The sequence below is a fragment of the Lingula anatina genome, chromosome 4 (genome assembly GCF_051362555.1).
Source record: "Lingula anatina isolate TDL-2025a chromosome 4, LinAna3.0, whole genome shotgun sequence".
NCBI classification, from domain to species: Eukaryota; Metazoa; Brachiopoda; class Lingulata; order Lingulida; family Lingulidae; genus Lingula; species Lingula anatina.
This window is the reverse complement of record NC_141770.1, coordinates 18,707,874-18,723,768: the sequence shown is the minus strand read 5'-3', so window position 1 is coordinate 18,723,768 and position 15,895 is coordinate 18,707,874. Positions and strand designations below refer to the sequence as shown.

At 35.2% G+C, this 15,895-nt stretch overlaps 3 protein-coding genes across 6 annotated transcripts in view; 1 reads left to right on the top strand and 2 right to left on the bottom strand.

The window, feature by feature from the left end:
• LOC106162217 (ribosome quality control complex subunit TCF25) overlaps positions 1–491 on the bottom strand; it is a 69,150-nt gene extending 68,659 nt beyond the window's left edge. Inside the window, exon 1 of one of the 2 annotated variants that reach the window (XM_087012155.1) lies at positions 310–491. The gene's annotated coding sequence lies outside the window, so the exon portion shown is untranslated. The remainder of the gene's footprint in view (positions 1–309) is intronic. The other variant, XM_013539402.3, reaches the window with a different exon arrangement.
• Positions 47–10,895, top strand: LOC106162216 (uncharacterized). 3 transcript variants are annotated; one of them, XM_013539401.3, is made up of 7 exons: positions 47–251; positions 1,673–1,706; positions 3,812–3,970; positions 5,271–5,380; positions 5,701–6,371; positions 7,006–8,265; positions 9,959–10,895. In XM_013539401.3, exons 3-7 carry the CDS (start codon positions 3,824–3,826, stop codon positions 10,096–10,098), a joined length of 2,328 nt encoding a protein of 775 aa, XP_013394855.2. In that variant the 5' UTR covers positions 47–251; positions 1,673–1,706; positions 3,812–3,823; the 3' UTR covers positions 10,099–10,895. The 3 variants fall into 3 exon arrangements, with proteins under 3 accessions (XP_013394855.2, XP_086868279.1, XP_013394854.2); XM_013539400.3 differs by having other exon boundaries at positions 48–261; XM_087012153.1 differs by lacking the exon at positions 1,673–1,706.
• On the bottom strand, positions 10,370–15,840 carry LOC106162218 (uncharacterized). Its single transcript, XM_013539403.3, has 10 exons — positions 15,567–15,840; positions 15,118–15,355; positions 14,686–14,788; positions 14,215–14,363; positions 13,790–13,854; positions 12,961–13,508; positions 12,410–12,595; positions 11,642–11,803; positions 11,214–11,318; positions 10,370–10,813 (listed from the first exon to the last, which is right to left on the bottom strand). Exons 1-10 carry the CDS (start codon positions 15,756–15,758, stop codon positions 10,690–10,692), a joined length of 1,872 nt encoding a protein of 623 aa, XP_013394857.2. The 5' UTR covers positions 15,759–15,840; the 3' UTR covers positions 10,370–10,689.
• Between the last annotated feature and the right edge of the window lie 55 nt (positions 15,841–15,895).

Below are 15,895 nucleotides of genomic sequence, written 5' to 3'. Positions count from 1 at the left end.
TGGTGATGTAAAGTGATTTGTTTGAATAATTTTGTCCATTCAAGAGGAGAAAAGCCCGCAGCCCGAAACAAACATGGCTGCGTCCTTACCACGAGGGAGAGGGATTTTAGGTGGATTTTACCAACTTTCGTCACAACATGGTGTTGTTTGTAAATGTAACACAATTCGCCCGCTCCATTGCTCAATTGTTCTAATGAAAAATAACACAATGCTGAAAAAAGCAGTAAAGATGGTCGAGAAAACAGTAAAGGGTAAGAAAAAGTAAGTTGCAATGTGAATTAGTTGATTTGCCTGTGTACACTTAGCTACCTTCATTTTTCCAGCCTACATCCTTCCGTTCGTAAATCCGATGTATGAAGTTACCAGAATCAGACTAAAACACCTCTGTTGAATGAAGAAAAAAAGGCTCAGAAAGAACCTGGAGCCATAAAAATATGCGGGGACTCTGCAAAAGTCCGACTTGACTTCATAGTCTTAATGCGCATGGCTCCTTTTTCGTATACACCATTTTATCATCTCCAAGAATGGCACTAGTTGTGACGGCTTTTCCGTCATCTGCAATAATGTATCTCGAGAAGTAATAGATACAAGTCATTAGAAAACTCTATTATATTTTTGTAAACGTGAATACTGGTCAGTATTAAAACACTACATTCTGTAATTGTTTCAAGCTCAAAATTAAACTTTGTTTTGACTTATTTTTATTGTTCGTTCTTGGTCGAAAGAGGCCATGAAATGTCATGTGTAGTGAAACTTTAGGTATTTTTACACCTCATTTTTGAAGAGGAGTTTCTTGTGTCAGTCAAATGCGGTAAGCACACCGAGCTGGGACTTGAGATTCTTTGTGAAACATTCCTAGATGATGCAGCATAGTCGACCTAGCTAGGTCACTCAGCTTCAGCTAGTCAACTGCAGATTTAAGATTCTTTGTGGAATGGGGCCAGGATGATTTTTTTACATGTACTGTTTATAATACATAAAAATCAGATTATAAACATAGATGGTGGCAGTGCCATGACATGCAAGTTTTGTGAATTCTGGTTTTACATTTGTGAATCTTGGTTTTTTTTTTTTTTTTTTTTTTTTTTAAGGATAATTTTTACACATACTAGTACTGATTATAATATTCCCATTCATATTTTAGGGTGAAGAAGTATAAATGCACAAGGTGCTAAACATAAATAATAAATTTATTCAGCTATTATATGTGTGTGTATGTGTCTGTACAAAATATATCTAAAAAATTTCAATATTGACCACATAATTAAAAATCAAACAATAGTGATAATAACAAAACCCTGAATTATGAGACATTAAAATAAAAAGTCAATTTGAAATTTCAAACTTTTTTTACTATAGAGGCTTTAAATGATGTTAAAATCAACTTCAAACTCAAGTATCCTGAGAGCAGTATTTGTAGCCATGTATGGAGGTCACGTGACGAAATTTGTCGTGCATGTCAGATGGTCCAACACCTTTCATAAAGTCTAGGTGTGATGACTTTAAAAAAATGACCAAATCCTCAAAAAGCTGTCTTATAATAGCTAACACACACACACACACACACACACACACACACACACACACACACACACACACTAGTATATAAATTATGCGTGTGTGTGTCACATCATCAAGCTCCCAATTCACATTCATCGTTTATCTCTTTCAGGAATAAAAACTGGTTTCCTGACCACATAGCTAAAGTAAGTGGCATAGTTGTTGATTTAAGACTATTTTCTTTATTATATTTATGTTGGTTACAAGATTTAATCAGTATTCATATTGTCGCAAGACTTATGATGTATATAAAGTATAGTGTGATTGAAATGGTAAGTTTAATAAAAGTGTCTTAAATAGTCTTTAAATGGTCTGTATAATTAGTTACTATATGATTTATTTTTATTTATAAGGGTAAAATATATTTGAATAATGACCAAGTTGAACACATTTTGTAAAATGGTAGAATTAACTCAAGTACAGGTCTATGCCAAATAAATTTATTTTCTAATATCTTAGTTCCAAACAAAATCAATTTGTTAACACACTCAGCATTGGCACTGGTGGTACACATGGTTTTAGTCCCAACCTGTTTCGTCTGCCATATCCATCGGCTCCGCCACTATGTCACCATTGCCGCTTCTCCTAGACTACAAGAGCCTGTGTACCCATCTCTTGGATTTGGGTCACATATAATCTCAACTCATTCCACGTAAATTTTGGGCTTTGCTGGTGCAAGGGTCTAATTTGCAAAATTGAATGCTTAAAGCAATAATAACTCTTCCTTTGAGATTCAAAATTCCGCAAGAAATACATTGTAAACAACGCCTGGAAATATATTCTATTGCATTTTCCCACTAAAACGACTGTTATTGTAGTAAAACTAAAATCTGTGCTTGTCACTTGGGCTTTCGATCCCTTTTTCGGCGGTCGACAAGTGCATCCGTTGCCAATGACGTTTAGGTGTCACGCGGATTCTCGCGTCCATTCGAGACCAAAATAACATGGCGGGAAACCCTCAGACGTAAGTTGCGAGTTTTTGTACAGTGCGTCGGATAACGAAAAGCCCAGAATTGCACACATTGTAGATATAAATGCATTTTGAGCAAAAAGACGAACATATCTTATGAATCTTATAATATTGTTCTATAGTGTTGTTGTTGTCTGCTTTTCCCGCGGTTTTAAGTAGGTCACCAGAAACTATCGCTCGATACGAGAGGGCTCCGTCAGTTAAAATCTCTTAAGAGATTTTAACAAAAAACCGTACAGTTAGGAAAAAAACCCTGGATTAACTTTGAATGCAGGAATGGGGTCGTTGACCATTGGTAAGTACGGGAAAATTGCCGTTTTTTCCAGGAAAATCGTATTTTTGGCCAAAACAAAGAGTTATTATGACTTTAATATCTCCCAAACTGAAGGAATTATGGAAAAAAATTTCTACAGATGGCTGAATGAAAGTCATATGTGGAGATTTCAAATATGCCCTTGGATTTGACCTTAGACCTTTAATTCGAGGTCAAACGGGCCAAAATTTTCTTAAATAGGACATTTTTGCAAAAAACTTTTATGTTGTGCGGATTTTCAGAAACTACACAGACCAGACCTATAATATTATGGACAGGTGTTACACTTAGGGTCATCTTTCATCTTCATAAGTTTGGGGTCAATCAGTGCATTTTCATGGGGAAAGCAGCCATTAGATGTCGAAACAGAAAACTCTATAATTCTGGAACTGTTAATGCTAGAAACCACATAGAGCTTGTCATGCACAACACTGGAGGTGTGTCCATTTTTTTTTTTTTTTTTGTTTGTTTGTTTGTTTGTTTTCCATAGGGTTTACAAGTTTCGCTATATCAAATAGTACAATGTCGCAATATTAAGTGGCGAAAATAAAATGTGACCTAACTCCAAAATTAGCAGAGATAGGCCCATAGTTACTTTTGAACTTGAATAGGCAGTCATGTACTGGCAATCTAACTGTGACCTTATAATTGACCTTTGGCCTATTTTTCATCATCCCCTGAACTTTGCAAATTTTCTTTCCCTTATATCTCCAAAACTGGCAGAGATACACCCATAGTTACTATTGAACCTGAATAGGAAGTCATATACTGGCTATCTAACTGTGACCTTAAAATTGACCTTTTGCCCACTTTCCACCATGAACTGAACTTTGCAATAGGAAGTCATATACTTGCAATCTAATTCAAAGTTATCTTTATTTTCACCTGCTTCACAAGCAGGTGTAGCCTTTTGATGAAGGACATATTCTTCTTCACCCCTCACATCACTTTTTATTTTGTATTTCCAGAGCAAGTCTCTTATGGAAAACATGAACACCAGAAGTTCCTCCACCGAACAAGCAAAACAGAAAGCTCTCAAGGCAGCAGCCAACATGCATGCTCACATCTCTGATATCATCAACAGTGGACAGCTTGGGGACGAATTGGAAGATGTGCACATTGCTAAGGTTAGGCACAATGAGTCAGGGTCTGAACTACCTTTACTAAAATTTCTTATAGGATGTCCTATAGGAGAAATTCTATCAATTTTGAAAATGTCAGGGTGGGAGATTTTTCTCTAATCTTGTCAGACAAGAGATCCACCCACCCTCACCCACTCTTAAACCTTGCCTCAGAACTAAGTATCATTGAGTGGAAACCAGCCACAGTTGATAATAGCTGTGAAGGTGCTGCACTTATTAATTGCATGTTACAGGGTGACCCAAAAAACAAAACCCATGAAAATTTTATTAAATCCAGTGTCTCTAAAAAAACTGCCAATTAATCAAACACATTCCTCTTTGGGGATTGCCCTGATATTGGCTGTGATTGTAACCTTCAGTTCACCAATTGTTTGAGGGTTGTTCTGGTGCACTTTATCTCTGAGATATACCCACAGAAAAAAATTAGGGAGGGGGGGTCAAGTTTGGTGAATTCCATGCTCACTCAACATCACATTTCGTACCAATCAGTCTCTCCTGAAATCACAATGTGGCAGTACTGAGGAAGTTTTGGACATCACTGGGAGGATTCAGAGGGATAGATCAAGATGGAAAGTGGTACCACACATCAAATGACTCCACAGCCTGGCTGAGAGAGAGATTTTATTAGTGACTGATCAGCGGAAATTGTAACATTGAGTGGGCACTGCATTCACCAGACTTGAACCCACCCCCAGATTTTTATCTGTTTGGGGCACCTCAAGTACAATTATCACCAGAACAACCCTCAAATGATTGTTGACCTGAGGGCAGCAATCACAAAAAAAAAACAAAAAAAAAACAGGGAAATCCCAAAGAAGTAATGTGTTCAAGAAATTTATAATTTTTTCATGAGATAATATTAAAAATGGACAACTTTTATGCAAAGCAACCAAAGTAACCAAAACTTGCTCCAGGTATGACTTCTGCCCATAAGGCCATATTGTATGTACCAACCAAAATCGAATGGCCTCTTCAAGTAATTCTCATGATTCTCCTACATAAAATTGGGGCTATAAAGCTTTATATCCATCTCTTCAAACTGAATGCTAAAGATTGAACCTTTTGACAGAAAATAATATTTTGTCCCCTGCCATTTTTTTTTTTTAATCTGTTCTCTTCAAGTCTTATTTCTTTTAATATTATAAGACCAGCAATAACAGTTTTGTTGACTGTTCAGTCTGAGAGCCAACAAGGCTAATATATGTTTTAATACTTTACAAAGTTTTTTTTTTTTTTTTTAAGTAGTGTGAGTGTGAATTTTAACCTGTTTCTATTTGATCAACAGGTTGACATCCCCATTGAGTTTAGCGCTATGAAAGTTCATTGGGTTGCAACAGGTACTGAAAGGGATAATGTTCTACAAGAAAAGCTTACCCAACATAATAGGCATTTAAGGTAAAAAAAATACTGCTTCAGTTTGTTTAATAATTATTTACCATACCACTGTATACTTTTAAAATTTTTAAATGCTCTCCCTACTTTTTCCACAGGAAATCTGATATTTTGATGTCTTTTACTATCAGTCTCAACAAGATGCATTCAAAATGTTCTAAGTTTCTTTATTTTGAACCACTTTAGGCAGCATCAGTTTGTACATGTCAATGACCCTATTGCAAGCTCCCTTTCTTTTAATTCATGACTTGAATGTTTATCATGCTTAGTCTGTTGATGTAAAATACGAATGTGATTTTAGTTTATGGCATTTTATTTTACAGAGGCCTCCTTGCTGAGAGGAATATAACCCACAAAGTTCCTCCTATCTATTTCATAAAAGACAACCTACAACATGAAAAATCTTCGGACAATCTCTTTGACATTGCGCGCAAGGAAGTTGAGACATACTTCCAACTAGAAAACATAACGGAAGAAGAATTTCTCAAGCGTATCACACCTGATGCAGAAAAGGGTGTAGAAACTGTTACAACCCCAGGAAGTTTAGATAATTTCAAATTTGACAAAAATGGCATAAGAAGAGATGACATGATACAAAAAATCCTTGCGTGTAAGACCAGGGAAGATGGAAAATGTGCCATAGAGGATGAACACCCAGATGTCACAAGGACCATCCGAATGGGCAATTGGAGGGAATATGTTGCACAGCAAAAGAAATTTGCAGAAATGTTCAAAGAGCAGGACAGGAAAACTCATCAGATGTTGAAGCATGAGGGTAGCACCTTGTCACTCATCGAAGCAGCCGAGGGGGAAATTGGCATTGGTGCTCCTGAAGAAAAGATAACGCATACTGAAAGAAATGTTAGGGAACTCAGGAAGACACAAGACAGTAGATTAGAGAGATTAGCGCAACGTTTCACGGCCAAAGACCTGATGGACTTCACAGACAGTGAATATGTGGGATATGAAAGTGACAGTATTAATGGACTGCAAGGTATGTTACTATTTTTCTTTTGTGGATTATTTTTACTAATTTTATTCTTTTTATATACTGTGTAGCTATAAACTACTTTTCTGCTGATTTTTCTGTATGTATAATAATTATTTATGTTTCAAAACTCGATTTAAGGGGATTTTTTGAATTCTTATGGGGTTATTTTATTTAAATTATTACTTATAAGATGATGTTATAAAATACTTTGTGCAAGTGTTTTGAGAAATAAGATGGATTCTCAACAAGACAAGTTATTAGATCTGTGGATATAATTCTTTACTTCACTAGGTCTTAATTTTTTTTTTTTTTTTTTTTTTCCACATTTCTAAAACAGCTTATTTAAGGAGTTGCATTAGAATATAGGATAAGGTTACTCAAAATTGATTTATAAGTTTGTTAAGGATTTTTTTTTTTCAAATCCATAATGCTGGTGATTTTAAGGCATAAGAAAGGCATATAGGTTTTTTTCCTGGGTTTAGTTGTAAATTTCTCCCACTTGCCAATACTCAATGCACTTTCCCATTTTCTAAAACAAAGGTACAAAAAATATCAAAATTAGGGTAAGTCATGCTTGTTTAGCACTTTTTTAAATGCTAGTAATGTGTAACTTAACAATATATCTTTGTTCTTAAAGAGGCCAATCCCTTTGATGAGAGGGGTCTCTCAGAAGCGGGGACAGATTCTTCCGAAGACTTTGCACAAAATACAACCAACTCGGAGCACAGTCAAGCAGAAGCAACCACAGAGCATTCCAGAATCTGTGCACAACATGGGCATAATTCTTTGTACAGTCTCTCGGAGACAATTTTGGAATTGCAGGCTGAGGGTGCTATTATTTGTGAAGATCCGGATGAAACTATACCAAATGTAAAATGGTCTAAAGTTATTATACAGTGGGTAAATGATATCCCTGTATTTATTGTGTCCATGAAGGCAAAAGGTCAAATATTTAAGGGTATTGGTGGCAGCTCTGTCGACGCAAAATGGAATGCAATAGAAAAGGCTCTGGTCTCTTTGGCTCCATGTAAGGAGGAATTACAGTACAGAATTGTCTCTAATTATGGACTGGAAAAGAAACCTACATATGTTGCAGTCCTAACAATAAATGATATGACGTTTGAGGGTGCAGGGAGCACCAAATTAGAAGCTGTGCAGAACTCGGCCCAAACTGCTTTTATGGCGGTGCTCCATTTTCCAGACATTTGTAAACCTTCTACAACAAGGGTGCAAAAGAAGATAAAGAAGCCAGTCTCTTCTCCGGACAAGATGGCTTATGTTATTGAGAGGCATATTGGAAAGCACCAATGCCAAAAAGTACCCTCTAATCATGTCTCGAAACTGGAAACAACTTCTGAAACCATTGAATCAAAACATTATCAAGCTGATCCTTATGTCCCAAGGAAGAAGTCTACAGGTGCACCTAGCAAGAAAAAATATGAAAAATTGCCAAGAAAGAAAAAAAATGAAAATGGGAAATCAAGAGAAGACAAATACAAGACAAAGATGACTGCCACTGCTATAGAATTTCTGGAAGATGAAAATTATGTGTTGAATTGCTTGACTGCTTCATATCCAAAACAGAGACAGCAAGATGAACAAACAGAGAGGTGTAGTTCTGAAAAGATTTCTATGTCCAGTATCCCTCATCACACTCATGATAATGATTACATAGTGAAAAACAATGCCAAAGAAGGTGCTGATGTTCGTTATGACATCAGCATGATTGATACCTCAAAGTGTGAAGATTTTGAAAAGTGGGAACCATCGCCCAGTGAAGGTGAACATGTAGACTATGATACCTACAAGATGGAAGGATCTGTGCAGGAACAGTTGCCATCAGAGAAGGCACCAGAACCAAAGACAAAGAAAGCCAGGAAATGTGGATATTGTGGAGGTGAGTGTTTCACACAAGGAGATGAGAGCTATCACTTTGGTTTGTTGATTTTAAGTCCACTTCCAGAAAATTATTTTAAATATGTATTTTGGAAATATTTTCAAAATACTCTTGTAAGGGTGAGGGAGTTGGATGAAAGTTTAACCCAAACAAATGCCATTAGGCCGTTTCACATAAAGTCACAAGTCTAATATCCCTATTCCACAATGACTAAGAATTCCACGAACTGCCACAAATTGATAAAGTCCAAGATTCTTACTATAATTATGGTAAATTCTTTAAGCTTTTAACTGATTCTAATTTATACTCAGTTCTTGCATAGTTTGAAAGATTGTGAAACCGGGTCAAAAGTTTTGAGCTGTTCAAAATTTTGGTCCTGACCTCTGAATGGAAAAAAATTTTTAGTAAATTCTTACCAAATCCATGGTACCTTCCTAGATATCGTAACTAATTCCTAGCAATTTTTAGCCATTCTTATGTATTCTCAAATTAATCTAAGAATTGTGAAGTATTCATCTTACCGCGATTAGACTACGATTCTGTAAAGCAAGGGTGAGGGGAAGAATAGTCGAGATTACATTAATTTTGAATCAGAATTGTAGGTGCATTCGGCAGACACCTAGCTTTCTCTATCACACTGAATCCTAATATTCATAAAGTATTCCTAAGTCATTCTTGCAAATTGTAACTGTTTTTGACATTATTCCTGCTGCCAAAGCAGAATCCAACAAATATTCTTAGTCTATCTTAACAAATACGTAACTGAATCCTAGAGGATCAAGATGTAAGGGAAAATGAAAACAGTAATGATTCAATCTTTTCAATGCGTAAATTTATGAATTTTACAGTCATACTGTATTTTTGAGACATAAATTCTTAGAATTAAAACATTCCTATTGAGTATGTAGTAGTCACAAAACTGAAAAGCAGGCTACTAGTACCTTATAGTTCTATTCAATAAAGTAAAAGCACCACAAATGCTTTATAGAGATAATTTTTATGATAATTCCAAAATTTTGTTTCTGAAAAGTTGATGATTTCCCCATTAAAGAGATCGAGCCATTGCTGTAGGTCAAATAAAGGACGGTCACCAGATATTTGAAGGTGCAGCTTTTTTGTGCTGTCCGAGAGATTAATTTCAGTCAGCATTTTGTATGTGGATTTTATTTGTGTCACGAAAAATAACTGGCTTTTATAATTTATTATAAGTACATTACAGCCTGGGCATTTGCTTGTACTTCATAGGTATCTATTAAGTTTTAACATTTTCTGTTCAGGTACTTTTTCAAATACCATGGGCAGTCTCCTGAACAAACAATAGGCTGCAACCATTCTGTATTCTGTGCAGAGTCACAACAGTCATTTGCACAAATGCTCCACATAGAACACGGTGTAACATGAAAATCTGACTCCCCCAGTCAGATTTTCATAATGAAAATCTGACTCCCCCCATAAAAATGAAAAGTGAAAATTTCATAGGGGGAGTCAGATTTTCATGGTACACCGGCACACTCTGTTTTTTTTCTGCTGGAATCGGTTTAAGTCTGCCTCAGATAAAGCACTTGTTGCAAGGCTTTTCTTGATATAACAGAGATAATTGTCTCAACTTCCTCATAATAAATTTCATATTGTACTTAATATATTACTAAATGTTAAATTTAGGTATTTAATTGCGTTGATTTCTTTTTAATAGGATTAGACCATATCAATCGCATCAGCAAACATGGAATTCCTGAATGCCCTCAGAGACGGCAAGCGGAAAGTGTGATTAGTTCAACAGAAAGAGATGGGAACTCTATATCAAGTCAAAATCACGACATTGAAGCTTTATGAAAATGTTTGAAACAAAGTGCCATGTCTTTGAAAAAGTGTTTGGTAAAAGGTTTTTCACGAGGGTGAAAACCTTTTTTTGAAAACCAAAAATTATTGATCATGTAACATTCTTTTCAAGTTTTAATGAAGTTGTATTTGTTATGGTTTAAGGTTTTAGAGAATAATGCTTTGAATAATGATAATTTGAATTGCCAAGAGGTTCGATTCAAAAGAAATTTTTGTCACTTTTTTTTATTGGTGCTTCGAACTATTGATAATTAAACATAAGGCATTTTGTAATGGTTTTCCAGGTAGCTTTGACTGCTAACTTGAAGCATTTATTTAGTCCATGACTTTATAATCTATAGGCTTCACAGTTAAAAACTTGCAAGTGATTGCCTTAATTAACTTATAGCACTGCCAGTAATGGGTTTATTTTAACCTGTGTTTTTTAAATTTTGATTTAACAATTTTGGTATAAAAATATTGCAAATTTGGTGCAAAAAATTACTGATTTCATTATGTAAATTAAACATATTTTCCACTACAAACTTTTGAATCAACTTTTGTCATAATATTATATTTAGTAATTTAAAATTCTATAGATCATTGTCACTGCCTTGGCACCACTATATTGTTGTATCTTGCTATGGGAATTATCTCCTGCCTGTATTCCAGTGGTAGATACTTTTCCACTAGAGTATACATGGACTGGGAGTCTGTTACAAAACCTTGCCTGTAATATAGCAAAATAAATGAAATTGTAATGATCAAAATTAAAATAATTTAATAAAATGCTATCATGAATTGTAGAAAAATTATCTTCTTCAAGTTATTGCCTCTTTTAATAAACGTTTTTCAAATAAATGGAACTTGCTGAGAAATGAGGATTTTTTTATTAAAAAGTATAAATGTAAAATGGCTCTGAAAGTCATGTACAGAAAAACTGTCCTGCAAGAATTCCATGAGTGTAAAAGCTGGCATCAGACCTGTCAAACTTTATTCCTCTCTTGTTTTAAAGGCAGCCAACTCTATTGTGATAAAGTTGGTATTTTAAATTCAGTTTCTGTGAAAGGCAGTCTACCTTCTCATGATCAAGTTGGTACTTTTAATTTAGAATCTGAAAGACAGTTTACCTTCTCATGAGCAGTTCAACATCTGACTCTTCTATGGTTTGTCTCTTGGCGTGCTGTGAATAGGCTGCCAAATCGTCAGAGAGATTTGCCCAAAACTGGTCTGAACTAAATTAGAAATGCAAGTGGGTACATATTTTGGAAAGCTTTAAATTTGTAATGACACTATCATTTTTAGCACTTAAAAAATTTTGGTTGTAATTTTCAAATAAATCTTTTGAACAAATAAAATTTATTCATGATAAAACCCAGAGGCTGGTAAGGGGTGGTGTATCCATTATTCACCCACGCTGAACAAATTAAAAACTTGCTACATTATTTCACACACATAACTTGTAAGCAAGGTGAATGCTATGTCCACTCGTACTTCAAATGCACACATGGCAAGCACTAATTAGCCAACTGGTATAAACAGGTACTGCATAACTCACACTTTCTCCACTTCCCTAATAACATCTTTTGTTATTCGACCCTTGGCAAAATGGCTGAATATGCCCTTGGTAAGAGCTGTGGGGAGACGAACTGGTTTCCCTCCCTCTGCTGGAGTTCTTCTTGTTGGCTTTTTTCTTTCTTTTTCTGCCTGGTTGGGTTTACTAATTACCAAATAGGGAGAAAAAATACATAAATCACATTCAAATAAATGATTGTTTATTGTTTTCATTGCAAATTAGTACTTTTTTTCATTTTTTAAATCTATTCAGCAAAAATAAAAAAGGAACATAACCCTTGTTCATTGAAATAAATGGAGAAATAGTGTCTTTGAAACAACTGCTGCTTTTGATTTTCCATTGACATTTAAAATGGTCGTCGTAGTTTCTAATTCAAACTCGCCTGAACAGCTGACATTTTTCAAAAAAATAATCTGCCAGCACTTAAACCAAAACAAATATAAACTTATTATCCATCTTATTAATTGCAAAACTAGGTGTAGGTCACTATATCTTAAGGTTCATAGTTTTGAGCTAGTCCACTTTTAGACAGGCAGATAGGAGACCAACATCAAACTTGCAATACCAAAACATGCCGTGTCCTAGGGTACAACGTCCATCTGCCAATTCCCTATCCTGCTAGCTTCCAAGGCCTACTTACCCTATTCCCATCCCATCAGCAGACACTGCCAACTTACCCTATCCCCATCCTATCAGCTGCCAATGCCATCTTACCCGATCTTCATCCTTCAGCTACCAAGGCCTACTTACCCTATTCCCATCCTATCAGCTGCACCCAGACTAACACTGGTTAGTGCTGGACGTACGTCTTTCCTGCTACTGGGCATGACCTTGGCTTTGGGAGTGGACATGGACCTTGGTCTTTGGGGGATGTTGGCTGGGATGTGAAGTGGAGTGTACTCTGGACCCAGTGTTTTGTTAGAGGCATGCCGTGACCTGAGGCAAAGTATAATATTGGCAATGTATATTTTCATATTATTGAGATAAACTAAGAAAAATATATAAAGGTAAATAACGTAGACTGAATGAATTATATTTTCCAGGTATTTTTTCAAAACAAATACCATGTTTTCATTGACATTAGTTTATAAATGTATGTTTGTTTTTCAAATTTTGAAGGATTCGTCAGTGCAACAGATTATTACATACTATGAGGCTACAATTAAATGTAAATACCTTTCTGAACAACCACATAATCACAAATGAACAAAAGAAAACTATTAATACAAAGAAATGAACAAAAACCTGACTATCATACAAGATTATATGCTCTGAATTAAAATTCAAATGTTGAAGAATACCTATATGATGTTTCTTGCTCCTCATTTTCACTCTCTTCATCTTGTTCTTCTTCATCATAATCATCTTGTTCATTTTCCTGTCTTGATCTTTTACTTGCATCTCCCTCATTTTCATCTTCATCATCATCAGTTAATACTCCATCCTCTTCAGCTTCTCTCTCTTCAACACCTTCTTCTTCATTTTGTCCACCATCCTCATTTTCATCCTCCTCTTGCTCCTCAACATCTGCTTCCTCAATTTGTTTATCATCTTTGCTTCCATCCTCTTGCTCCCCATCAACACTTGCTACCTCAATTTGTTCATCAACCTCATTTTCATCTATCTCTTGCTCCTCATCAACATCTTCCTCATTTTCTTCTTGATCCTCATTTCCATCCTCCTCCTCAACAATCTTTTCACCTAAATCATGAATTTTGTCCCTGCCACCCAGACTCCTGGATAGTTTAGATTTTGGAGTGCGTTTCCTTTGGTTAGATTTAAATTTATCAATGTCATCAGCATCATTATCATTTTTATTAATGTCCATGAGCCGATCTCTGTACATTGCCTGGAACAGAATAATTCAGAGATATAACAAAAGATCAGACCTTTAAAAATACCAAGTATATATTCACTTTTTTTACTTGAGATTTTGCAAAAAAGCTTTAGTCAAATGAATGGTTGCATTGTTTTGTAACATTTTAATGGAATTTCACTATTAATACTGGAGGGAACACATCTTTAAAACATTAAGACAAGAAAAATTAGAATATTTTAAAGCAAACAATATCCTACAAACAGTTTCAATTTTTTTAAAGCTACAATAACATAATTCTGAAGATCAATTACTTCATGCTCTTCCTCTTCTTCCTCTTCCTGAATACTTCCTAAAGCTGAATCAGAGATTTCCTCATCTTTTGTGTCAAAGAAAAAAAGAAGTGAGAATGATTGTTTATAACAATGATTGTTTTCAGAAGAAATTGTCCATTTGTATAATATAATTAGTATATTACTTGACTAGAAAACATTTTTTCCTTAAAATTGTCAAATTGTCAAAAAAATTAAGGCCATCATTAAGTTATGAATATTTCCCTAAAAAGGTAAGAAAAAAGTTAAAAATTTCACTTAATAGTAGGTTTAAAGAAACAAATATTAGATATGTTAGATAATACTTTTTTTAAAGCATCTAGTGTTCTTATAGGTAACCATTTTTAGATGTTGATCACATCAAACTTGAAATTTAAAAAAATAAGTATTAATTTTCTAAAACCTACCACTGTTTTCTCTTTGTGATAGTGTCTGTACTCCTGCAGCAAAAGCATCCAGGGAAATCTGGCGTTTCTTTTTTCGGGAAATATTTGGAGTGTGCCTCAAAGAAGGAACCACATCTGACTGACCATGATCACTCTCACTAAGCCTGGATCTTTCAGAGAGAAAAGATAAATTAAGTTGAAAAAAAGGTCATCGATTTACAGGAAGCCCAACCCAAGTAAACCAAACCAACCAACCCAAAAACTCTGGAAGCAGTCTAGCAGTCTTTGGAAATGTAAGCTGTCTTTTAAGGCTAATGGTAGTCCAAATAACAGCCGTACAGCTCTCTGGGGAAAGCCTTGCCTCGAAAACCAAAAACATTATTGGATTTTTTTTTTGAAAGTGATTACTTTAGATAGTTGTCCCTCTGTTCTAGTAGGTAAAGTGTTTACTTGTCAAAATAAATATATTAAGAGTTTTCTCTACAGGTATACCGGTTTTTAATGGCTGATCTTTGAGTCTGTTTCTGCAAACTTTGTGGAGTTTTTCTTGGTGACTCCCGTCTTGCTGGAGGATGGAATGGTGTCTCTTCTGATGCTGCAGACAGAAATGAAAAACAAATTCGAGCTAATAAGAAAAAAATTCTAAGTGATTTTTATTTGAGAAAAAAGATGTACATTATTTACTTTACAAATGCAACAAAAACTCAACAGACACTGAATTCTGGCAATATAAAAGACATATAGTTTATATATGTCCTTTTTTGTAGAAAGATTCACATGGTAAAAAAACAACGCAAAAGAGAAAAAAGAGATCTTGAGTCTAATATTTGTTTGGTCACTTTTTGAATATGCTGTCATACTTGATTTGAAATAAGCACTGCTGTACTAGTACATGCAGTAAATAAAAATTAACTACAAGTGTACCATTTTCAAGAAAGTCACGAATAGTTGTTCTTGGTGTTGAGTCCTTTCCTGGTGTTTGGCGCATCCGATTTGTAATTGATCTTCTGCGTAAATCTGGTACAGAGGAGACACGTCGTCTTGCATTGCTAGTAGAAGCCTTCTGTTGTGCCCAAGTTTCTGGTGTCCTCTCTGAAGTGACCCTTGACCTTTTCCTTGTAGACTGAACAACTGTTTGGTGACCTTGCAGGAACTTATTTATCTGCCATAAAAGAAAATGGTATTTATTAACTGTAACAATAAAGAATGTATGTAAAATGATAAATAAGTGGGTTAAATTCCGTTTTTCTTTTTATATCTTCTAAGATAAGATATTCCTTTCCAAGACAATTTTAAATATACTGTTATCTGTCGAATACGGTTTTAAAAAATTACTTCATTTTTTCGCAAAATTACAAAAATAAAATGCAAACCAAAGTTCTTGGTGTTTCTTCCTCATCGTTGGAGGTCATGGACTTCCGTTTTTCTCCTCGAGATTTCCTTCTGTTATCAGTCTCAGACATGCTGCCCTTTCCAGACTGCTTACGCGGCCTCATGACACTTTGACTAACATCTCTTGTTGACAGGACAGACCGTATCAACGATCTTGGTGTATCTTCTTCCATGCTGGTGCGCGTTGTGTGTTAACTGTATTTACCGTGAGCGGTTTGTAAATATTCGCAAATGGCGCTCCGTTTCTTTTCTGACTAGTTCCTCTGGGGTTCACAAAGCACCTTGGTATCACATTTATACGTAGCAAACA